Source organism: Microcaecilia unicolor, chromosome 3 (genome assembly GCF_901765095.1).
Source record: "Microcaecilia unicolor chromosome 3, aMicUni1.1, whole genome shotgun sequence".
In the NCBI taxonomy this organism is placed as follows: Eukaryota; Metazoa; Chordata; class Amphibia; order Gymnophiona; family Siphonopidae; genus Microcaecilia; species Microcaecilia unicolor.
In genome coordinates this window covers 381,446,390-381,472,413 of record NC_044033.1, presented here as the reverse complement: position 1 = coordinate 381,472,413, position 26,024 = coordinate 381,446,390, and the positions used below count along the sequence as shown (strand labels likewise).

General features: G+C 45.7%; 1 protein-coding gene and 1 long non-coding RNA gene across 2 annotated transcripts in view; one reads left to right on the top strand and one right to left on the bottom strand.

Moving 5' to 3' along the window:
- The window catches only part of LOC115467008 (trifunctional enzyme subunit alpha, mitochondrial-like), a 93,636-nt gene that overhangs the window by 50,726 nt on the left and 16,886 nt on the right, over positions 1-26,024 (top strand). The window contains exons 13-15 of the mRNA XM_030198639.1: positions 82-253; positions 13,328-13,414; positions 19,840-19,980. Coding sequence (XP_030054499.1) covers positions 82-253; positions 13,328-13,414; positions 19,840-19,980 — 400 coding nt within the window. The remainder of the gene's footprint in view (positions 1-81; positions 254-13,327; positions 13,415-19,839; positions 19,981-26,024) is intronic.
- On the bottom strand, positions 10,897-25,391 carry LOC115467010. The gene is made up of 3 exons (XR_003941633.1): positions 25,290-25,391; positions 17,005-17,008; positions 10,897-10,907 (listed from the first exon to the last, which is right to left on the bottom strand). It is a non-coding gene; the product is annotated as an uncharacterized LOC115467010 (long non-coding RNA).

Genomic DNA, 26,024 nt, shown 5'->3' with positions numbered 1-26,024 from the left:
TGAGTGAAAGTAAAACAAACCACCAGTTATTCAAGTTGATGTATTCTGAAGTAAACTGTTTTCTAATATTTCTTCTCTTAGCCTTAACGATAAGGTGAAGAAAAAGAACTTGACATCCTTTGAGCGGGACAGTCTTATGAGTAACCTTGTTGGACTGCTAAGTTACAAGGGCTTTGAGAAAGCAGACATGGTAATTGAAGCTGTGTTCGAGGACATCAACATTAAACACAAAGTGCTGCAAGAAGTTGAAGCGGTGAGAGAAGATGACTTTTTTTTTTTTTTTTTTTAACATTTAAAGTTATTGATTATGAGTAGAAGTAAGTGTCTGCGTTCTCACCTGCTATGGACAATAGAAGTATGGAGATGTTGTGGCAGAGAGCTCCTTGAATTCATACTGATTTTACTTTTAATTAGCTCATGTAATCTGCACTCTACTGCTCTCCTTATCTTCGTTTAGATTTTGGTCTATGTAGGAGAGGCATGTGCCTTCATGCTCTGTTAAAAACTATTCCTTTCTCTGTAACTTTGCCATAGCCTATCCTTCCTTTTCTGAACACACTACCAAAACCCTTATCTGCATGCTCATCTCCTCCCACTAAGATTTCGACAGTATGAGTCTCCCACAAGTCCTACTGGACCTTCTTTCTCCATTTATTCAGCTGCATGACTTTTCCTTCTGCCAGTGTTGCAACATCTATGTGACATCCCTTTCTCAAGTCACTTCACTGGCTCCTTATCCATTTTTCCATACAGTTAGTTTCTCTCACTAACTTACAAATGCATTCGTTTTGCATGTCATCTTTACCTCTTCTCTGATTTCTCCATATACCGCTCCTTGAGAGCTTTGTTGGGTACCATAGGTCACTCTTATCTGTACCCTTCTCCACCTTACTATGCTATACATCTGGAATAGACTTCTGAGTCAACGTACTCGACTCCTTTTCTGGCCATATTAAAATCTAACTTAAGACCACCTTTCTGCAGCTGCTATTTAATTCTCAATCACTTATAATCCTGTTCATTCTTTGTTTTTTAACAATCTTCTGTAATAAATAAAACTCCCTAATTTCTTTGTTTTATCCTGTTTCTCTTGAATAGCTTGAAAGCCCTAGGGGAAGGGACCCTTTTGTATGTATATGTATACAGTGTGGAGAATGCTTAATAATGCTATATTAAAAAGTAGTAGTAGAAGATGGCACCTTATTTTTTTTAATACTTGGTTAAATACATAAGTATTGCTATACTGGGAGAGACCAAAGGTCCATCAAGCCCAGCATCCTGTTTCCAACAGTGGCCAATCCAGGTCACAAATACCTGGCAAGATCCCAAAAAGTACAAAACATTTTATACTGCTTGTCCCAGAAATAGTGGATTTTCCCCAAGTCCAATTTAATAATGGTCTATGGATTTTTCCTTTAGGAAGCTGTCCAAACCTTTTTTTAAACTCTGCTAAGCTAACTGCTTTTACCACATTCTCTGGCAACGAATTCCAGAGTTGAATTACTTGTTGCATGAAGAAACATTTTCTCTGATTCTTTTTAAATTTGCTACTTTGTAGCTTCATCGCATGCCCCTAGTCCTAGTATTTTTGGAAACAGTAAACAAACGATTCATGTCTACCTATTCCACTCCACTCATTATTTTATAGACCTCTATCATATCTCCCATTGTCTTTTTTTCCAAGCTGAAGAGCCCTAACAGCTTCAGCCTTTCCTCATAGGGAAGTCGTCCCATCCCCTTTTTCATTTTTGTCACCCTTCTTTGTACCTTTTCTAATTCCACTATATCTTTTTTGAGAATCGGTGACCAGAATTGATCACATTCTCCGAGGACAAGCAGGCTGCTTGTTCTCACGACTGGGTTGACGTCCGCGGCAGCCCCCACCAACCGGAAAAAGCTTCGCGGGACGGTCGGCACGCAGGGCACGCCCACCGCGCATGCGCGGCCGTCTTCCCGCCCGTGCGCGACCGCTCCCGCCAGTTACTTTTTTCCCGCGACTGAGAGAGTCGTGTTTTTGCAACTCTCTCGTTTCAGCCGCCGGAATTTTCGACCGCGTTTACGCGGGTCGTCGCTCTTGGCCCTTTTGGCCTCTTCTTCTTTCAGTTTCGTTTGTTATCCAAAAAAAAAAAAAAAAAAAAAAAAAAGAATTTTGCGCGTGTGGAGCACGCGCTCCTCCTTTTTCCCTCGCTTTCTAGCGGGGACGCCTCGTTGCGGCCTAGTGGCCGCTCGGTCGGTTTCAATTTTCGTGGTGTGATTTTAGCCACCATTGCCGACTTTGACTTCGCCGACGCGATTTTTCCGTCGATGTCCTCGAAGGTCCCGAGTGGATTTAAAAAGTGTGGTCGCTGCGGCCGGCCGATCTCGCAGACCGACACCCACGCTTGGTGCCTCCAGTGCCTCGGGCCGGAGCACAATCTCAAGTCGTGTGCTTTGTGTCTCGGTCTCCGGAAACGGACTCAGGTTGCGAGGCAAGTTCTGCGGGACCGTCTTTTTGGAACTTGCGCCGGCCCCTCGACGTCGACCTCGACGGCATCGGTATCGAAGGACGGTTCTTCGGTACCGGTATCGATGCCCGAGACATCGGCACCGATGGCAGCGACCCCAGGAGAACAGGTCCCGTCGGCCCGCCGGTCCGCCGGCGAGAGTGGGGTAGAGAGACCGCGTGGGCAGTCGGCCCCGGTCACTCCCTCAACTCGTGAGCCACGGGACCGAACCCTGTCGGACCCGGTACCTCGAGACCGAGGGGGATCGACCTCCTCCTCCTCCATGCCCTCCGGCACCGGTGACGTGCACCGGAAGAAGGACAAGAAGCGCCGTCACCGGGAGCCCTCGGTGCCTGAGGAGGTGTCGACGCCGAAGCGTCATCACAGAGAGGAGAGATCTCCGTCGGTGGTGGAGGTACCGACGCGTCGGGGTTCCGGCACCTCGGTGCCGTCTCCTGGCCCCCAGCAGCTTCTGGCACCGACACCCTTGCCGGCCCCACCGCCTTTCTCGGCAGCGGGCCTGGACGAGTGCCTCAGAGCCATCCTTCCGGGGCTCCTGGAAGGGCTGATGCGCCAGGCTGTGCCGGCGCCGGGGGTGCTTGCGCCCTCGGCGCCGATGACTGTGGCGCCGGCGAGCTCTAGCCCGGCGCCGGGGCAGTCGACACCGCCGCCGCTTGCGGTGCCGGTCTCGACAGCCACGCAGGTGGAGTCCCCGTCGACGTCGATGGAGGGAGCTCCGTCCCCGCCGGCGCGGGAGTCCACCGCTCGACGACACCGAGGCCTCGGTGCCTCGACGTCGAGCCGGGCCCGGTACCGGACTCAGCTACATGAGCTAATGTCCGATACCGAGGATGAGGACTCGTGGGGGGAAGAGGAGGACCCGAGATATTTCTCCTCAGAGGAGTCTACGGGCCTTCCCTCGGACCCCACGCCGTCACCGGAGAGGAAGCTCTCACCTCCTGAGAGTCTCTCCTTTGCCTCCTTTGTGCGGGATATGTCTATAAGCATTCCCTTTCCCGTGGTCTCTGTGGAAGAGCCGAGGGCCGAGATGCTCGAGGTCCTCGACTATCCATCACCGCCTAGAGAGTCCTCCACGGTACCGCTGCACAATGTCCTGAAGGAGACGCTGCTCCGGAACTGGGTGCGACCATTAACTAATCCCACCATTCCCAAGAAAGCAGAGTCCCAGTACAGGATCCACTCTGACCCAGAGCTCATGCGGCCCCAGTTGCCCCATGACTCAGCGGTCGTGGATTCTGCTCTCAAGAGGGCACGGAGTTCGAGGGATACCGCCTCGGCGCCCCCGGGGCGGGAGTCTCGCACTCTGGACTCATTTGGGAGGAAGGCCTACCAGTCCTCCATGCTCGTGACCCGCATCCAATCGTACCTGCTCTATATGAGCATCCACATGCGGACCAATGTGCAACAGCTGGCGGACCTGGTCGATAAGCTCCCGCCGGAGCAGTCCAGGCCTTATCAGGAGGTGGTCAGGCAGCTGAAGGCGTGCAGAAAGTTCCTGTCCAGGGGGATTTTTGACACCTGTGACGTGGCATCTCGTGCTGCGGCCCAAGGTATAGTGATGCGCAGGCTCTCATGGCTGCGTGCCTCTGACCTGGACAACCGCACCCAGCAGAGACTGGCCGACGTCCCTTGCCGGGGGGATAACATTTTCGGTGAGAAGGTCGAGCAGATGGTGGACCAACTGCATCAGCGGGAAACCGCTCTCGACAAGCTCTCCCACCGGGCGCCTTCAGCACCCGCCCCCACGGGTGGGCGTTTTTCCCGGGCACGGCAGGCTGCACCCTATTCTTTTGCAAAGCGTAGGTACAACCAGCCGGCCCGAAGGCCTCGTCAGGCACAGGGACAGCCCCAGCGCGCTCGTTCTCGTCAACAGCGTGCGCCTAAGCAGCCCCCTGCGCCTCCACAGCAAAAGCCGGGGACGGGCTTTTGACTGGATCCACGGGAACATAGCCGCCCTACAAGTGTCCGTACCGGACGATCTGCCGGTCGGAGGGAGGTTAAAATTTTTTCACCAAAGGTGGCCTCTCTTAACCTCCGACCAGTGGGTTCTCCAAATAGTGCGGTGCGGATACGCCCTGAATTTGGCCTCCCTGCCTCCAAATTGTCCTCCAGGAGCTCAGTCTTTCAGCTCCCATCACAAGCAGGTACTTGCAGAGGAACTCTCCGCCCTTCTCAGCGCCAATGCGGTCGAGCCCGTACCACCCGGGCAGGAAGGGCAGGGATTCTATTCCAGGTACTTCCTTGTGGAAAAGAAAACAGGGGGGATGCGTCCCATCCTAGACCTGAGAGGCCTGAACAAATTCCTGGTCAAAGAAAAGTTCAGGATGCTTTCCTTGGGCACCCTTCTGCCAATGATTCAGAAAAACGATTGGCTATGTTCCCTGGATTTAAAGGACGCATACACTCACATCCCGATACTGCCAGCTCACAGACAGTATCTCAGATTCCGCCTGGGCGCACGGCACTTTCAGTATTGTGTGCTGCCCTTTGGGCTCGCCTCTGCCCCACGAGTGTTTACAAAGTGCCTCGTGGTGGTAGCGGCCTACCTACGCAAGCTGGGAGTGCACGTGTTCCCATATCTCGACGATTGGCTGGTCAAGAACACCTCGGAGGCAGGAGCCCTCCGGTCCATGCAGTGCACTATTCAACTTCTGGAGCTGCTGGGGTTTGTGATAAATTACCCAAAGTCCCATCTCCAGCCAACTCAGTCTCTGGAATTCATAGGAGCGCTGCTGAATTCCCAGACGGCTCAGGCCTACCTTCCCGAAGCGAGGGCCACCAATCTCTTGGCCCTGGCTTCGCAGACCAGAGCGTCTCAGCAGATCACAGCTCGGCAGATGTTGAGACTTCTGGGTCATATGGCCTCCACAGTTCATGTGACTCCCATGGCTCGTCTTCACATGAGATCTGCTCAATGGACCCTAGCTTCCCAGTGGTTCCAAGCCACCGGGAATCTAGAAGATGTCATCCGCCTCTCCACCAGTTGTCGCACTTCACTGCTCTGGTGGACCATCCGGACCAATTTGACCCTGGGACGTCCATTCCAAGTTCCGCAGCCCACGAAAGTGCTGACGACGGATGCATCTCGCCTGGGGTGGGGAGCCCATGTCGATGGGCTCCACACTCAGGGTCTGTGGTCCCTCCAGGAAAAGGATCTGCAGATCAACCTCCTGGAGCTCCGAGCGATCTGGAACGCACTGAAGGCTTTCAGAGATCGGCTGTCCTGTCAAATTATCCAAATTCGGACAGACAATCAGGTTGCAATGTATTACGTCAACAAGCAGGGGGGCACCGGATCTCGCCCCCTGTGCCAGGAGGCCGTCGGGATGTGGCGTTGGGCGTGTCGGTTCGGCATGCTCCTCCAAGCCACATACCTGGCAGGCGTAAACAACAGTCTGGCCGACAGACTGAGCAGAGTCATGCAACCGCACGAGTGGTCGCTCCATGCCAGAGTGGTACGCAAGATCTTCCGAGCGTGGGGCACCCCCTCGGTGGACCTTTTCGCCTCTCAGACCAACCACAAGCTGCCTCTGTTCTGTTCCAGACTTCAGGCACACGGCAGGCTAGCGTCGGATGCCTTTCTCCTCCATTGGGGGACCGGCCTCCTGTATGCTTATCCTCCCATACCTTTGGTGGGGAAGACCTTACTGAAGCTCAAGCAAGACCGCGGCACCATGATTCTGATAGCGCCCTTTTGGCCCCGTCAGATCTGGTTCCCTCTTCTTCTGGAGTTGTCCTCCGAAGAACCGTGGAGATTGGAGTGTTTTCCGACTCTCATTTCGCAGAACGACGGAGCGTTGCTGCACCCCAACCTTCAGTCTCTGGCTCTCACGGCCTGGATGTTGAGGGCGTAGACTTCACTGCGTTGGGTCTGTCTGAGGGTGTCTCCCGGGTCTTGCTTGCCTCTAGGAAGGATTCCACTAAAAAGAGTTACTTTTTCAAGTGGAGGAGGTTTGTCGTGTGGTGTGAGAGCATGGCCCTAGAACCTCGTTCTTGCCCTGCACAGAACCTGCTTGAATACCTTCTGCACTTATCAGAGTCTGGCCTCAAGACCAACTCAGTAAGGAATCACCTTAGTGCGATTAGTGCTTACCATTATCGTGTGGAAGGTAAAGCCATCTCTGGAGAGCCTTTAGTCGTTCGATTCATGAGAGGCTTGCTTTTGTCAAAGCCCCCTATCAAGCCTCCTACTGTGTCATGGGATCTCAACGTCGTCCTCACCCAGCTGATGAAACCTCCTTTTGAGCCACTGAATACCTGCCATCTGAAGTACTTGACCTGGAAGGTCATTTTCCTGGTGGCAGTTACTTCAGCTCGTAGGGTCAGTGAGCTTCAAGCCCTAGTAGCTCATGCTCCATATACCAAATTTCATCACAACAGAGTAGTGCTCCGCACTCACCCAAAGTTCCTGCCGAAGGTGGTGTCGGAGTTCCATCTTAACCAGTCAATTGTCTTGCCAACATTCTTCCCCAGGCCGCATACCCGCCCTGCTGAACGTCAGTTGCACACATTGGACTGCAAGAGAGCATTGGCCTTCTACTTGGAGCGGACACAGCCCCACAGACAGTCCGCCCAATTGTTTATTTCTTTCGACCCTAACAGGCTAGGGGTCGCTGTCGGGAAACGCACCATCTCTAATTGGCTAGCAGATTGCATTTCCTTCACTTACGCCCAGGCTGGGCTGACTCTTGAGGGTCATGTCACGGCTCATAGTGTCAGAGCCATGGCAGCGTCGGTGGCCCACTTGAAGTCAGCCACTATTGAAGAGATCTGCAAGGCTGCGACGTGGTCATCTGTCCACACATTCACATCTCATTACTGCCTCCAGCAGGATACCCGACGCGACAGTCGGTTCGGGCAGTCGGTGCTGCAGAATCTGTTTGGGGTGTAAATCCAACTCCACCCTCCAGGACCCGAATTTATTCTGGTCAGGCTGCACTCTCAGTTAGTTGTTCTTCGTAGGTCAATTTCTGTTGTACCCTCGCCGTTGCGAGGTTCAATTGACCTGGGTTATTGTTTTGAGTGAGCCTGAGAGCTAGGGATACCCCAGTCGTGAGAACAAGCAGCCTGCTTGTCCTCGGAGAAAGGGTATGATACATACCTGTAGCAGTTGTTCTCCGAGGACAGCAGGCTGATTGTTCTCACCTTCCCTCCCTCCTCCCCTTTGGAGTTGTGTTTCATACTTTATTGCTTGTCATTCAACTGGCGGGAGCGGTCGCGCACGGGCGGGAAGACGGCCGCGCATGCGCGGTGGGCGTGCCCTGCGTGCCGACCGTCCCGCGAAGCTTTTTCCGGTTGGTGGGGGCTGCCGCGGACGTCAACCCAGTCGTGAGAACAATCAGCCTGCTGTCCTCGGAGAACAACTGCTACAGGTATGTATCATACCCTATATTCGAGGTGCGGTTGCACCATGGAGCTATACAAAGGCTTGGGTTAGATCCTGAGGAGAAATTGAGCCCTTTGCATTTTGAAAGTATAGCAGGAAATTGTACTAGAGTGGGAAGCTTTGCTGCTAACAGTCAGCTGTTCTGTCCTGGAAGCCTAGAAAAATGCAGCTCAACTAGTAGATTGCATAAAGGGTATGAAGGTCCATCGCCAGAAGCTGTTAAAAGCTTGTGAGCAGTTCATAGCACAAGCTTGACAGTTGGAGTCTTACATAAGCTGACAGTGGAGAACCTGAACCTAACTGAATAGATATGGGTAGGCTGTAGTGTAAAGTTTAAGGGACTTTGACGTTAGCTTCAGAACGTTTAGTACAAGAACAGTGCTGTGCAGATTTCTACAGTCTGTGCCCTGAGAATGGCAAGGGCAAATCAAACTCGGGTATACTTATAAAGTATCACATACCATGTAAAATAAGTGTATCTTGTTGGACAGAATGGATGGACCGTTCAGGTCTTTATCTGTCGTCATTTACTATGTAACCAGCTCAGAAAATTCACACACACAGGAAAAACATTCATTGATCTCAGGATAGTTAGCTGGCATAGGCTATTTTGTATTCCTTTTCCACAACAACACTGTCTTATCAATATTCAGCTTTAGAGCAGAAGCTTTCATCCAGTTTAAAATCTTATTAAAACAGTTATTCAATTTGTGATGACTTTCAGTAACTTGAGAATTTAACTGGAATATTTACACTGTTCTACAGCCAAAATGCTTCCAAAATAAATATAGTGAAACTTTGCTAATTCTGGGTATTGAGAACAAAAATGATGCTTAAAACTGGCTCTAGTTTTGAAGATATGCTACTGGGTCAGAATATAGGATGTTTGACTTGTGAATAGTGGAGGATAAGTGAGTTATAAACTAAAGGTATCTCAGTTTAAACTGGAAATGACTAAAATACATCTTTGACTGTATCTATGGATAAATCTGTAATTCGGTTTGGACAGTACTTTTTAAGCAAAACAATGAATGATTCAATTTGATTGTGATATGAATTGCATTGTGTTTGTAATCATAGTTAATGCAACCATAACTCAGCTTGCGTCACTCTGCAGAACAAATTGCCTTATATCAGCTCCAGAGATCATAAACCCCTGAATGCTATATGTGGTGCTTAGAACTGCATGTATAAATTTGGGCATGAGCAATTTAATTGAATAATGAGCCAGTTAGCACTGATAATTGCGCCCTAATCAATTTTTGGTGCTAATTGGGATTAATTAAAATTTATGCACCATATTATGGGAGGGTCATGGGCTTATCAGGGGTGTTCTTAAAATTTATGCATGCTGTTATAGAGTAAGGGGGCTCAGTACATAATTTAGGCGTGAGGATTTGCACAAGGGTTTAGTTGGTCCCAGCACTTGTAGAATAGAAACATGATGGCAGATAAAGGCCAAATAGCCCATCCAGTCTGCCCATCCTCCATAACCACTAACTCTTCCTTTCCCTAAGGGATCCTCTCCCTCCTGTCTTTCAGTGTATACACATTCAGGTTCATAAGCCTGTCCCTATGTGTTTTATGTCCAAGACCACTTACCAGTTTTGTAGCTGCCCACTGGACCATTCCATCCTGTTTATATCTTTCTGTAGGTGCGGTCTCCAGAATTTCATACGGTACTCTAAATGGGACCTCACCAGAGACTTCTACAAGGGCACTATCACCTCTTTTTGCAAGCTGGTCATCCCTCTCCTTATGCACCCAAACATCCTTCTGGCTATGACCATCGCTTTTTCTATCTGTTTGTAAACTTTAAGTTCATCAGACACAATCACCCCCGAGTCCCGCACTTCACCCTCTATATTGTACTGTTCCCTTGGATTCTTATGACCCAAGTGAATGACTGCATTTTTTAGCATTAAATCTTAGTTGCCAAATATTAGACCATTCCTCAAACTTTGTTAGGTCCTTCCTCATGTCATCCATACCCTCTGGGGTGTCCACCCTGTTGCAGAGTTTGGTATCATAGGCAAGGAGACAAACCTTACCAGACAGCCCTTCCGCAATATCACTCACAAAGATGTTAAAAAGAGCCGATCCCAGGACTGATCCCTGTGGCACTCCACTGATAACATCCCTTACCACCACCCTCTGTCTCCTTCCGTTCAGCCAGTTACTCTAGGTCCCGTTCTGAGGATACTCAGTTTGTTGGAGTCGCCTGTTCTGAACCGTGTGAAAGGCTTTACTGAAATCTAAGTACACCATGTCTAGTGCCCCTCCCACGCCAACTTTTTTGGTCACCCTGTCGAAAAAAATCAATCAGATTTGTCTGACATGGCCTGCCTCTAGTGAAGCCATGCTGCCCAGGTCCTGCATTCCATTCAGTTTGAGAAACCTCACAGTCCTCCACTTTAGAAGTGTTTCCATTAGTTTACTCACCACTGATGTCAGACTGACGGGTCTGTAATTCCCAACATCCTCTTTACTTCCACTCTTGTGCAAAGGGACCACATCTACCCTTCTCCAGTCCTCCAGGACCACTCCGGACTCTAAGGAAGCATTGAAGAGGTCAGTCAGCGGAGTCTCCAGAACTTCTTCGAGTTCCTAGAGCACCCTTGCATCATGCCCCATTGCTTTGTTTACTTTTAGTTTAGCTAGCTCCTCACAAACACAGTCCTCTGAGAATGGGTCTTGGTCTACCATACATCAATCCTGTTTTGCATTTGTTTTCTGCAGTCCTACCCCCAGCCTTTCATCTGTGCACATAGAACAAAAATAGTTGTTAATCAGTTCAGCGTTATCCTCATCAGCTGCCACATATTCCTCCCCCTCAGCTTTGACTCTTGCAATGCTATTATGGCACTTCCTCCTGTCACATATCTGAAAAACATCTTATCCCCCAATTTTTCCGTATTAGCTATCTTTTCTTCCATTTGCCTCTTCACTTTCCTGATAGCTTCTCCAGCTTCTCTTAGCTTATCCAGGTATTCTTGCCTTTCTTCTTTCTAAGTTGTCTTATAACATTTAGCATGGTTTGTTTGTTTTTAAGTGCCATTTATAGAATTTGGACCATAGTGTTATGTAACTTTTGCTGTATTTGTGGTGAAGTGACTATTGCATCACAAAAGTGAAGTATAGCCACTGTGTTTAACAGAGCCTACTACCTTTTATTTTGGCTGCAATATTGGAGATCAGGACAAGAGCTGGGTTCCACACCTATACAGCAACACTTGTGCAACAGGAAAAAGAAATCTATGTCTTTGCAGTACCAATGATTTGAAGAGAGCTGATAGATCATATCAGCACTGTTACTTTTGCATGGTGCATCTAGTTGGAAAAGGTTTGTCAAAGAATCAAAAGTGGACTGTGCAGTATCCAAACATTCCATCAGCTATATGCTCTGTACCGCAAGGAGAAGGATTGCCGGTTCCTGATGCACCAGAATCGTTCTCACTTGAGTCCGATGAGGAAGAGGATGAAACTTCTGGTCTTGAACCATCAATGTCACGTGATCTAGATTTCCTCCCATCCTCATTTGAGCCACACCTCATAACGCAAAGTGAACAGATTGACCTTGTCAGGGATTCTGAATGATCTAAGAGTAAGGCAGGGCTATGTCTAAATTTTATTCTCTGCTTCTAGCTGAGAGGTTTCTGCAGCCAAAGGTAGAATTGTTAGTTACTGCACTCACTTAGACGACCACAATACCCTTGGAAGGTGGTCTCACTTTTGAAGACTTTGCAGGACTGTAAAGTGGAGGCAGTACTTCAACTTTCCTTTGAAGTTAATGCCTGAGAGCTTCAAGCTTTTATTTCTTGCTCATATGTGGCAAGAGCCTGTCTGTGTTGGGTTCAGAGGACTCGGAATTTAAACCAAGGTCAGTATCCAGATTTGTCTGTCAGCTGCACTGTTTGGAGGCAGGTAATGCATATTGGCTTATGGCCTTTATGATCTCATAAAAGGTTTTGCAGGAAATACAGCCCTCTGGTACTGCTCATCAGTTTCTGTGGCTGAAAGATTGGTTGACGTATATGACAAGTCTTGTCTCAAGAATACTTCCATGAAGTCCTGAGGACAAGCCTAAATCCTCTTGTTAGGTCCTTTGGTAGTAGACAAAAATATAGTGACTTTGAGCACTATGGGCCCAATCGTTCTAATTATGCCCAGTGGCCATATTTCCAAACAAGGCAAATCCTCCTTAGGTCCTGACAGCAGGTCAGGCTTTCAGGGATCTTGTGCAAACAATGCATCTATAGCTAGCCTGTGTTGAGGTACAGGTCCACTCTTTGAGGTTGGTAATAGGAGGGCTTCCTCCATGAGTGGACCCAGCTAGAGGCACCATGCATAAGGAATGTACTGATATGATTAACAGGTAACCATACATTTTACGTTATCTCACATGGAGTTCTATTTTATTTTACTTTTTAAAATTCCCGTGAAGCAGACCTCCATAATGGAACATGGGCACAGTGAGAATTTAGTATAAATGTATTTTGCTTTTATTATCTTGCTGTTTGTGGAGATGTTTGCCTCTGCATGTCAAACACCTGTAATGTCATGGTAGCATCAAAGGGATTCAACAGCCAAATTACAGACTCAAGATATCATATTGGGGGATAATTGAATATGTAAACAGTATTTTGCACATTCGGGTAGTCCCGTTATAAGTTGTCCCAGGGGATATACGCATAAAATTAAGAGCCGAGTACACAATACTGGGAACAGAGAATAGATTGTGAATGTTCAATTCTCACTATATCTCCTTGTGACTCTGGGCAAGTCACTTAACCATTTTGTGTTGTTCAACAGAAAGGTAGTATGTGAAATCCATGACCCTTTACCCCTCCCCTTTACATGTGTGTGTTCTACGATATTCACTGGTTCTCGCCAGCTTATACATACACTTCCTCAGAGCAGGTTTGTGCAGCAGCTCTTCAACAGAGTTAATGTACACACATTTCTTTTATAAAATGGGTACAACAAATGCACCTCTGTGCCTTTTCTGCCTGGGTGTCTTGTTTTAAAATTGCCCTCGTGAAAATTTAAAAAGTACTGAAAAATAATTTTGGAAATTACTCCAAAAGAAAAAAGAAGACCCAGCGCATGACTAGCCATGATAAAAACTAATTAAAACTGGGAAGGTACAAGTTTGATCTTAAGTTGTGCTTGTTTTTATGTATAACTTGAGAGAGTGAAAGGAAAAATCATGTAAAATTGGAAGAGGTAGATTGATATGATCTCCTTCTAAGATGAAAATCTATCTGATAACTTCTGTTGTCTGTCATTTTTGGTACAAGGAAAGCAATTGAATCTTTCTGACTTCAGTACTATCAAGAGTACTAACTGTGGGGAGGGCTTGGGTCCTGTGGATTGATGTGAATTTTGTACCTCTTCCAAGCCGTGACTTCTCTAATGAACTGTCTTGTTCACATAGGTTGTTCCTCCTCACTGTATCTTTGCCAGCAACACATCTGCACTTCCAATTGAGAAAATTGCTACAGTCAGTAAAAGGCCAGATAAGGTCAGTGAACTACTTTACATTTCTGTGTTTGGTGTAGGGAGTTTTCCTGATTTCCTATTCCTTTTAAGCTTATTTGACTCTGTTAGGACAGATCCTTATATGCAGTTTTCTTGTGGCTGCAGGAACTATTGGCTAATTACAAAGTCGTGCTGTTGAAGTTGTTCTAGCCGCTGTCTGAGGAGTCGTCTTGGACTCTGACGTGCTCATTAGCAGCAAGGAGTCACCAGGCCAGCTCTTCCTTTTTCTCCCTTTGAAGAGTAGAAACCTGAAAACCTATTTCATTTGCTAAACATTTTAAACATGTCTGTAGAGTGTATTAGTCCAGTGAATAGGTTGTCAGTTTTGGACTCCTGGTATTCTCTAGTGCAGTGTCCAGTCCTCTTCTCGATGTTCACAAATCCAGTTGAACTGTCCAGATTGCTATACTGAAAGTGCACACAAATGTCATGCATAAGATCTCCAGTGAATGCAGTCATTCTTCATGCATATTTATTATGGGTATTCTAAAATCCCAGACAAGTTGGGTGTGCCACATGCAGGGTTGGAAAATACTGCTTTGTTGACCAGATGAAAAACAGCAGTACAAGAAAGGAGAGGTAGGTGTTTAAGAAACCTTAAAAAGGCATGATTGTTCAAGCAAGTCTATCCTGAATACCATTAAACTCCAAAACGGCATGTTTACAGGATCCTTGAATTATAAGTATGATGAAAGGATCATTTGGGAGCTGAAGGTAACATGGACTGGCATATTAGGGCTACATTTATGGGGAAGGAATTATGAACTATCATGATAGAGAATGGAGGAGGTTGATAGAGTACTAGTTTGGGAGAAATATATGGGAGGCTGAAAACTATGGGGATAGGATGTTTGTATTATGTGAGTTATGCCTAACATGATTTTTTTTTGTTTTGTTTTACTTAAGCATTGAAGGATCAATTGACTTTTGAGTTGTGCATAGAGGGAGTTGAATAAGATATCCAAAACATGACATTTCCTTAGTGTCCCTCTAGATCGGCCCCCAAAAGGACTGATGGGTTGAGCACGCTTACCTGTAGGTGAAGACTGTGTAATCCAATAAGTGTTCTGTACCATTCCTCAAAGACTGAGTATTTCTCAGTCTTCAGCAGGTGGTGGATGTGGTGAGCCTTTCAAACTTGGTTGGGGGGAGGGAGGTAGTTTTTTCTGGCTTTTCTAGCTTTTTTCCTTTTGTTGTTCTCTTCTAGATTATTTTTCTGTATATGAAAGAAGGGAACATATAAATATTGATAGCTCTTTAGGATTTTCTGTGCTCCCTTCGGTGATCCTTACTGGCTTGGTGGGCTGAGACTGGAGAGAGTCTCTGGTGCCCTGGGAATGCTACATTCACGTGGCCGAGTCTGTCTTCTCCTTCTCCCCCCATTCTTTTCCAGGGAGTTGAAGTTTGTGCCTCAGCTCCATCAAGGAGGGGAGCCTTGGTTGCCTCGGGCAACAACCACTGATGTTAAACAAACAAAAAAAAAAAGTAAAAGTGAGAACTGTTACTGGTATAGTGATTTTTGACCTGGGTGTAGAGTGATTTTTGTCCTTGGCTGTCTCCTTGCAGAACTATGGTCATTGAAGTCAGAGGGAGGGAGGGAGTTGCTTTGGCTATGCAGACGTTTTGCACACCAGGAGCAATAAGTTCTTATAAGCTCCAGCGGTGCCCTGCATGTCAGCAGCAGGGCCTGGGCATGTCAGAAGTCTAAGGTGGTTTCCGAGGAATCTGAGGAGTTTATGGATTCTGAGGAGGCAGGACCTTGGGAGCAGGAGGACTGTATGGAAGGGTCCTCCTGGTTGGGAGAGGATTCCTCTCTAGTTGGGATTTTTTATAAGGAAGAGTTACAAGAGCAGATTTTACTTGGTCTCGTCTACTTTTGAATTTTGATGAGGAACCTGCTGCTCTGGAGGCACAGAAAGTAGACTCGTAAGTACAAAAGTATTGCCATACTAGGACAGACCGAAGGTCCATCAAGCCTAGCATCCTGTTTCTAACAGTGGCTAATCCAGGTCACAATTACCTGGCAAGATCCCCAAAAAGTACAAAACATTTTATGCTGCTTATCCCAGAAATAAGCAGTGGATTTTCCCCAGGTCCATTTTAATAATTGTCTATATGGACTTTTCCTTTTAGGAAGCCATCCAAACCTTCATTAAACCCCGCTAAGCTAACCGCCTGGTGAAGGGTATCAAAAAGGGAGGTAGGTCCTTCCCTGTACATCGGGATATCAGGGATATCGTCCAGACTCAGAGGGATGCTCCTTTTTGCTTGGCATGGTTCATGATTAAGGTGTATCCAGTGCCAGAACAGGATAAGGAGATGCTTAAGTCCCTGGTGGTAGATGCAGTGGTTTATGCGGTGACTACAAAGATCGTTGTGCCATGATGGCCATACTGGAATACTGGAGGTGGTCCAATTGACCAGAGCCCATATGAGGCGTTTACAGTGGGCTCTTCTCTCCCAGTGGTGGCCACAATCACAGTGCACTGCTTATTTCTAGGATAAGCAGCATAAAATGTATTGTACTTTTTGGGGATCTTGCCAGTTACTTGTGATGTGGATTTGCCACTGTTGGAAAAGGATGCTGGGCTTAATGAACCTTCAATCTGTCCCAGTATGGCAATACTTATGTACTAGGTTACTGCTCAGGGCTCAAGAGTGGAGAAGTCTGAGATGGTGGCTTCACTCTCTTCCAGTTTCTCCAAGGGAGTCAGTTTGAGTCCACCACATTGGGCGGTGGTGATAACGTATGCTAGTTGCAGAGGCTAGGGTATACTATTCCTTCTAAACTGAGCAGGAGTCCTCCATCTAAAGTCACTATCACATTTCCAAAAGTGAGAGACTGGCAAGCTCTGCAGGGCTTCAAGGAACCTGCCTGTCCCTAGTGACAAACACAATATTGAAGCACCACCCCCTCACTGGCAGCAATGCAGTTGGAGGACTCCCACTCAGCTTAGAGGGAACAGTGCTGGGGAGCCCACTGTCTCTGTCAGCTGGCTTAGGGACTGGTCCAGGGAGGAGACCCCATGGTCAATTCACAGATTGAAAATTACAACAATCTGGCTGGTGCTTCAGGAGTTCTGGACAATCTGGTTGGTACTTCAGGAATTCTGGGGCCTGCTAGAGAGCAGAGCGGTAAGAATCATGTCAGAAAACACCACGGTGCTGGCATGTGTTAGTGCGGCACAGAGTCATCTGTTGGCAGAGGTGCTTCTTATGGCCTGGTGGAGGAGTAATCTCTCAGATCTGTCCAGCCTCTCATGTAGCCAGAGTAGAAAACGCCTATAGATAAAGTCTGCCTGGACATGTTCTGGATCCAGGAGAATGGACTCTGAGTCACGAGGCTTTTCAACTTCATCGTTCACTGGTGGGAGAATCCGATAATGGACCTTATGGCAGTGTTCAAGAATGCCAAGGTCCCAAGGTTCTTCAGTCGCAGGAAGGACAGGAGCTCAGAGGACATGGATTCCCTGACTCAGCGAACGGCCATTCTGTTTGAAAGAGAGAACTTCACAGGCATCTGGTGGTGTTGGTGGCTCCAGATTGGCAGATCTCGTGTATATGGTGATGGACGAACCTCTCTAGTTTTCAGAATTGGTAAATCTATTTACTCAAGGGCCAATAGCACTGCCAGATCAATTCGATTTTGTCTTGCGCCTTGGCTCTTGAATGGGCTTGACTGAAGAGAGGCGTTTCATCTAAAGTGATTGCGACTGCTCCGTACTCAGTAATGATCTTTCTTAGCTTATATGCGGGTCTGAAGGATCTTTGAAGATTGGTGTGAGGATCATGAAGTGATGCCCTTGCGTTCCTCAGTAGCATAAGTTCTGGATTTCCTGCAGGATGGTTTTGATAAAGGACTGACCCTGACATAGCTTAAGGTCCATGTGGCTGGTTTGGCTTGTCTTCGCAGTCAGATTAAAGGAAAGTCCTTAGCTTGCCATCTAGATATCGGTATTTTCTGAAGTCTGTTTGCTCTGCCTGCTTTGCCTTCAGCTCTTTTCTTCATGGGATCTTAATTTGGTCCTTTCATCTTTAGTGTGATCACCTTTTCAATCTTTATCCTCCTGTAGACCTTACACTATTGCCTCGCCGTGGCATATTTTGCTGTTGAAAGTCTTGTCATGTAGAGAGAGCCTTTTTTGCTATTTTCCAAGGAAAAGATTGTGTTATGTCCAGTTCCTTCCTTCCTTCCTCCCCAAAGTGGTTATGGCATTCCATGTTAACCGGTTACTGGTTTTGCTGATCTTAGATTCCGCTTTATGCTCGGAGAAACAGCGTTGGTTGCAAAAGCTGGATATCAGGAGGGTACTGAAGGTATATTTGCACAAGACGGAAGAGTTTCAGTGGTCAGATCGTCTCTTCATCCTCTTGGGAAGCCAGCTGTAAGGGCTTGCAACGTCCAAGGCTACCATTGCTAGGTTGATTAAGGAAGCAATAGTGTCTGTGTATGTCCTAGGCCAGTGGTTCCCAAACTGTACACCACGGCACCCTGGTGCACCGCAGCGAACTCTGGGGTGCTGCAGCAAATCCTGACCTCCCGAACCGCTACTGCAGAAAGCAGTGGCAGCAAAACAACAACAAAAAAAAAGGAAGCACGAGGTTGAAGCAGACATCAAGCATGTGCTGTCAGTTCTGCCAGTCCTCTGCCCCCGGAACTGGAAGCTGACGTCAGTGTGATGGGGGAGGGGCAGAGGACCAGCAGAACCGACAGCACATGCCTGAAGGCTGCTGTGGCCCCGTGCTTTTTTTTTTTTTGGTCACAGCCACTGGGGACTCAGAGCAGACAGCCTTTGGGACTTGCTTTTGCTGCCAAGGAGGTTGGATGAAAACAGATGGGATGAAGTCAACAAGTTGAAGCTAATAGGTCAGTCTCTGCTTCCCCTTCCCATTCAAAACAAAGCAAGCAAACCTATGATGTGCTGCATCCACGTTGTCATTCTTTATTGTTGGTAGCATTTACTTAATCTCACTTATATTTTCAAACATGCTGGGTTAGGTGGCATACAAATGTACACAGAGGAAGTATAATGACGGAATAACTTTTCATAGGTAGAGTAATAATTTGTTATAAATCATAATCAGTGTGTCATTTGGAGGGACTGGTTATAAGGACACCCTAGCACTGTTATATTTGTGCAGAGAAAAAGATGAAGACCTGGAGGGGGGGGGGGGGGGGTGCCATGAAAAATTGCTCGGACACAAAGGGTGCCGTGAACCGAAAAAGTTTGGGAACCACTGTCCTAGGCGGTAAGCCTGTTGCGGAGGGTCTGAAGGCGCATTCCACGAGTGGTAGTTTGGTCTTCCTTTCATTCTTTTGTGACTGTCAAGTGGCTGTCCAGGCTTGATAGGATGCAACCTTTGGAGCAAGTGTGTTGACTGTGGGGCTCTGTGGATCCCTCACTTAGATTCACCGCTTTGCTTCCCATCAGTCCATCCTGGGCCAGTCTGATGCTAAGGAAGGAGAAATTAAGACTTGCCCACTAACTTCCTTTTCTTTAGTCTTTCCAGACAGGTCCAGATCCTGCCCAGTTTCATTTTTCATTTTCTTTCTTTTGGAGATATTGTTGGTTTTGCAGTCAGTCATCCTTGGCTTGATGGGCAGCTGTGTGAGGAGGAAGTTAATTTCTTTTTGCTGTTTACAAATTTAAAAAAAAAATGTTTCAATTTCAGCCATGCTATTAGGTTGTTTGCCTGAATGAGTGGCTGTAGTAGGAGCAGAAGAGAGCACAGATGTGGGAATTTGGTTTTCACCTTGCTTTGGAAAGATTATACTGATTCACAGAGGGTTGGTACAGAATATTATTGACTCACTTAAGAATCAGCCTCCACCTATTGGTAGGTGTGCTCCCCCATCATTCTTTTCTGTGCCAGTCTGGAAGGACTAAAGGAAATCAAATTAGCAGGTAAGACTTAATTTTTCCATAGTGCTGCATATAAATGCACATATTGGCAAGATAATGTGCTTAATTCTGATTCTTCTAGCAAACAAATACTGTCAATTATGCTTTTATCTTTTTTTTTTTTTTTTTTTTACTATGGCAAAGGCATTATGGTAAAGGCATGGAATCTGAGCTCTGTCCAGGGCCTGCAAGATAATTTCCTACCATGCCCCAGCATTTTATATTTAGGAGATGGAGCAGCTCCTAAGTATTAACTTTTAGGATATGAAAGATTAAAATACTTATATGTACAGTAATTTTTCATCTGCATTGTTGCTCATACTGGGAAACGTGCACTTTAGTTTGTGCAGACTTCCTTTTGGTACTTTATTTTTCATGTTATACTTAGTTTTGCTTCTGTACCCTTGTTTGCTGTATTGAAGTGTATGCAGGGCATAGATTAGCATGCAGAGTTAGCTGTGCTGTGGACATGATTTGTTTGTGGCATTTCTCCTTCCTTGCCCAGGTCATCGGGATGCACTACTTTTCTCCTGTGGATAGAATGCAGCTGCTTGAGATCATCACCACAAATAAAACCTCTAAGGACACAACAGCCTCTGCTGTTGCTATTGGCCTCAAACAGGGGAAGGTTGTCATCGTAGTGAAGGTGAAATCCGAGAAATATTACTGTTCATCTTAAAATATATAACTTCTTTTTTTTTTTTTTTAATGGTGGAAAAAGCAGTAGAATTTTAATGCTAGTGTGCATTTTCTGATGCTTTGGTTCAAAACAACTGAGAAGAAGGTTTTTGAAGTGAAGATGTTTGGAGTTAGGGTGTTTAAGACTGTATTTGAATCCTTTTCAGATTGGAGAGGTAATTAAATCACAGTTCAGGATGATCTGATGTCTCACGGTCAGTTTGAGCTTCTCCATTCTGTAGCTCATCAAAATGCAATCAACCAGGTCACAGCTTAAGCTTGGGAATTTGAGTCAACAGGGAATAACTTAAATGTAAATAATGGGCTGCTCAAATCTAAACTAGCTTTTCTGAAAGGCTGAAACTCCAATCAGAAAAGACATAGCAAATCGGAGATTTCACAGTTATCTCAGATTTTAGTTGTTGTGTCTATTATAGCTGTAGGGATAAAGATTTCTCTATTATAGCTGTAGGTATAAAGATTTCAGCTGAAGGAGGCATGTCTAAGTTAAGATATCTCACCAGCTTGTCCATCTCAAATATCTGCAAGCTGACAAGCATATTGCGGAGGTAATTTAAAAGGGTTTGGTGCCATTTATTCTGATAGGGCATGCTGTTAGAAGAAATAAAGTTATTCTTGTTAGAACAGTTATTGCCTGAGAATGCACACTGGTTAGTAAGTTTAAAACACTGATTTACAAGTATAAGTCAGCATGCACTTTAAGTGATTTTAGAAAAGGTGCTACTTAAATATGAAAGTAGCAACATGTAGAAATGTCAAGTATTTTTTCTGGCCCCTCTACTAACCCTCATACAATCCTGGACTTAGACTCTAGGTCTATGCAGATAATATTCAAATTTCTGCCTCTGTAAATACCACCTGCTCCACAGAAATTCAGTGCCGTAACAATAAGGTCATCACTATTGCTGATTGGCTGACCAATGAAACTTAGCCCAAGTAAATCCAAAGCCTTCTATTATCAGGACAAGACACCATTGTCTCTTCTGCTGCAGTTCTTCGGTAGATACTCGGTTCCCTATTGTTTCATCACTTAAGGTATTAAGGGTTACAGTAGATAATGCCCCTAACCTTCAGTCCCATATTTCCTCCCTCATTAAATGAAACTTCTTAAAGCTGAGAATGATTTGATCTATTCTTTGATTATTCCATCAATCAGCACTTCACATTTTACATTATGTATTTATTTTCTGCATTTATATCCCACATTTTCACACCTCTTTGCAGGCTCAGTGTGGCTTGCAAATACCGTAATGGCGATCGCCATTTCCAGAATAAGAAATACAGAGTAATATTGCAGGTTAAAAAAAAAAAAAGAGTGCACCATAAAATTAGAAGAAAAATAAACAATACTTTTTAAGTATTTGAAATCAAGGGTAGTGAAAAGCATTCAATAATAACAGTGTGCTAAAGTAACCAAATAAGAATAGTTCAATGTTAGCTAACTCAAGTATAGTTCTGATATTGTGTTTTTAAGAAGGATCCTTATGATAAGTCTCTTTGAACAGATTAGTCTTTAATAGTTTCCGGAAGGCTGCCAAATCGTGTGTTGTTTTTATGGCATTCGATGGTACATTCCAAAGTTGCGTGCAGATGAAGGAGAAGCTAGATGCATATATTTTAAACTTGAGGCCTCTACAATTGGGATAATGGAGATTCAGGAATGTACGTGATGAACTTTTTGTATTCCTTGCTGGTAAGTCTATAAGGTCTAACATATATATCGGGGCCTCACCATGAATAACTTTATGAATCAGTGTACAGATTTTGAATGTGATTCGATCTTTTAAAAGGAGCCAGTGTAATTTTTCTCTGAGGGGTTTGGCGCTTTCATATTTCGCCTTTCCAAATATGAGTCTGGCTGCAGTGTTTTGGGCAGTTTGAAGTCTCTTGATAATTTGTACTTTACATCCGGCATATATGGAATTGCAATAGTCCAAATGACTTAATACCATTGACTGCACCAGATTGCAAAATACCTCCCTTTGGAAGAAAGGTTTAACTCTTCTAAGTTTCCACATTGCATGGAACATCACTCTCTGGTTATCAGTAATCTTGACTATTGTAATGCACTGCATAAAGGTCTTTGAGTGACAGATATAATAGTAACATATCTAAAATCCAGCTTTTAAACTTGCAACAGGAGCTAGAAAATTTGATCATATGACCGCTTGCTCAAGACACCACATTGGCTGCCCATCTCTCACAGGTCTTCCACTCTTCCTCCTGCTACTACTGATTCCCTATTTCCTTGCTTAGGACTCAGATCATTTTAACAAAATTCTTACTTTTAGGCAGATTAGATATGACAGCGCTGCGCATGCCTTGTAACGCTATAGAACTGATAAGTAGTAGTAGTAGTAATATGACATCACTTGGAGCACCATATTAAGTGTTACGGGTCCTGTTCTCCTACTTCATCCGTGGCTAGGTATCTCCCTTGAAGTGGCTAAGGTGGTGGCATGAAGGTGGTCAGGTAAGCAAGGCTTACCGATACTGCTCCGTTTCCTTTTTCTGTATCTTATTGACTATACCACATACTAAGAAGACGGGGGTGGTCAAGGCAGTATCCTTGGTAGCCTTCATCCCTGTACAGCAGTCAATTGCCAAGTATCTACCAGACCCCCATTGGGAACTGGAGATGAGGACTCTGTAGTTGCTTCTAGTGAAGGAGCTGGAAGTTTCGCTATCTCCTCCGGTAGTCAATCCACCTCCATGGCCAACAGTCCCTGCGGAAGTTGCAGGGCAGAGAGGCTCGGCTAAGGTCGTCCCTCTCGTTGAGTGGATCAGGGAGACAGCATTGGAGGAGAGGCATGTGTTGATGCTCCCATGGCAGTGATGCTGGAAAGCATCTGGCTTGCTTTGAAAAAGTCAAGTCCACAGAAGTCGTCTCTGCAAGTGTGTATAAAGTTGATTTGCAAAACTTAAAAGGATATGTACTGGACCCTGGAGTGGGGGCTGGAGGAAGATGAAGTTATGGTGGACTCTGAGTGGGGGGGGGGGGGGGGGGCTGCAGGGAGATGGCAATGTGCCTAAGATATGAGAAGGGAAGATAGGGGAGGAACAGGGCACAGACAGGAGATGCTGAGCATGGAGTAAGAATAGAGATAGACACAGGGCAATGGTGGAAAAGGGTGGGATAGAAACACAGAGGGGCATTGTTGATCACAGGAGGACGGATAGGGAAATAGAGGGGCAATACTGAACATAAGGGGATGATAGGGACACTAAAGGTGCAGGGAAAGATAGGAAGTGGTACCATGAGTAGAGATGCTGGAGGGGCTAGATAGGGAGACAGAGAGAAGATGGATAGCAGACGTGTGCTGGGGAAGGTCAGAGAGCTATGGGTGTGGGGGGTGCATGTGTGTTGGGGGGAGGTAGTGAGCTGCAACTGTGTGTGCTGGGGAGATGGGGGAGACAGAGAGAGAAAACTGGGGCTGTCCACCCTGGATGGGCAGCCCACATTGAGCCATATTGATCAAGAGGATACTTAGAGCAGTAACAACCACAGACGCAGCCCTTAAGGAGCATTGTTGCTGAGGAAGTGATTTCTCCCTCAGCCCCGTTGGTAGGAGAAATTTACATTTTAAAGAATTTTTTTTTTTAGGGGGTAGTGATTGGCAGAGGCTACTGTTTTAGGAGGTACAGGAGAGATTCAGAGGCTACTGCTATAGATGGGGATGTGATCCAAGGTTGCTGCTGGAGTGGCTGGGTAGGTGATGAGTGAATGGGACTAGCGGTGGGGAGGAGTTAAAACTGGCAACTGAAATATTACTCTGTATTTCTTATTCCGGAAATGGCGATCACCACTACGGTATTTGTAAGCCACATTAAGCCTACAAAGAGGTGGGAAAATGTGAGAAATAAATAAATAAAAACAATTTTTGCTTTCATTGTACTGTGTTTAGTTTCCCAGGGACAATGTATTTATTTAATTAGCAGTTTTCACATGTGATTGCTCATAGATGTTTTAGAAACCATCTTTTGTAATGTTCATTTTTTTAAAGAAAAACAACCTTCACCAGGACAAACTTGAAAATTACAGGCCAGTTTCCAACATCCCGTTTCTAGGGAAACTCAGAACAAACAGTCTGTGTTCAACTTAATGACTGGTTAGAAAAGAGAAACCATCTAGATCCATGTCTATCTGGATTCAGACCTGGTTATGGTACAGAAACGGTCCTTGTATCCCTACTAGATGATCTTCACAGAAACCGAGACAAGGGATTCGCCTCTGTTAGTACTGCTTGATTTCTCTGCAGCTTTTGACACCGTGGATCATGATACCATGCTAGCACGACTGACAGAAACAGGTATCAGTGGAATAGTACTTGCTTGGTTCAGATCCTACCTATCACACAGGCAACAATCCATAATGTTTGGTAGCAACTCATCACCACCTTGGAAACTGACCTATGGGGTACCACAAGGATCGATACTGTCACCTATTCAATATCTACCTCAAACCACATCTATGCAGGTGATGTGCAGCTACTCATACCCATTGAACCTGACTTACCTACAGCCTTGAATAAACTTATTACCTGTCTTAAATCAATTCAAGAATGGGCTAAACACAACAAACTTTGCCTGAACCCAATTAAAACCGAGCTTCTCTGGGTCCCTAACACAAGTGGATACATAGCTGATATCAAAATCCCTTTTGGGAGATATGAACTCCCCCTCAAATCACAAGTCAGAAACCTTGCAATACAGTTAGATTCAACACTTACACTGATTCCACAAATCCAAGCAACCTTCATGAGCTGCTTTTACTATATTTGCGACAGCTACGCTGCCTCTCTCCTTACATCGAGAAGGTAAATCTTATCCCAATTGTACATTCCATGATAACATCAAGACTGGATTACTGCAATGCACTAAACAATGGTCTGACTACAAAGGTCCTGCACCAGCTCCAGCTGATTCAGAATGCAGCAGCAAGATTCATAGAAGGTTGCAAGCGACGTGACCATATCACACCATTTTTGCAAAAACTTCATTGGCTACCAGTACAATACAGGGCTAAATTTAAAACTGTCTGATCTTTAAGGCCCTGAAAGGAAATGGCCCTGAGTACTGAAAAGTAGGATGACCCTCCACAGACTACCAAGGGCACTAAGGTCCTCCCAAGGACTTTCACTAATTACACCCTCTCCAAAAGACATTACACGATGTGATACCCGCAAGCGAGCTTTTTCTGGAGTAACCCCCACACTCTGGAATGCACTGCCTCAAAGGCTTCGTTTCACACAAGACTATCTCTACTTCAGGAAGCAGGTGAAAGCTTGGCTCTTCAACTAGGCCCTTACTGGAAAAAGTAACTTAACTCGTTAGTCTTACACACACAAGGAGTACTCAGGCTGCATTTACTACAGCAGGACATGTTTATCCACTTCTACCCTAGCAGAGATATTTAACCATTTTTAACCTCATGTGCAACTCGTCTTTAAATCAATCGCCTTACTTTCTAATTCTTCCTACTCTCTTACCCTTCTATATGTTACATATTTGCGTTACCCTTCGCTATCAATTATAATGTTCTACGTATTGTGTTGATATTGTAAATAGTGTACCATGCCATACTTTGTATTGTTTTTGAATATTTTTACTGCTGTAATTGTTGCTCATGTTTGATCTGTTCTTACTGTACACCGCCTTGAGTGAATGCTGTCAAAAAGGTCGTAAATAAATTCTAATAAATAAATAGCAGTTAGAGCATAAGTAAAGCTATACTGGGTCAGACCAATGGTCCATCTAGCCCAGTATCCTGTTTTCCAAACAGTGGCCAAGCCAGATCACAAGTACCTGGCAGAAACCCAAAGCGTGACAACCCATACTACAAATCCCAGGGTAAGCAGTTGCTTCCCATGTCTGTCTCAATAGCAGACTATGGACTTTTCCTCCAGGAATTTGTACAAACCTTTTTTTTAAAACCAGATACACTAACTGCTGTTACCACATCCTCCGGCAAAGAGTTCCAGAGCTTAATTA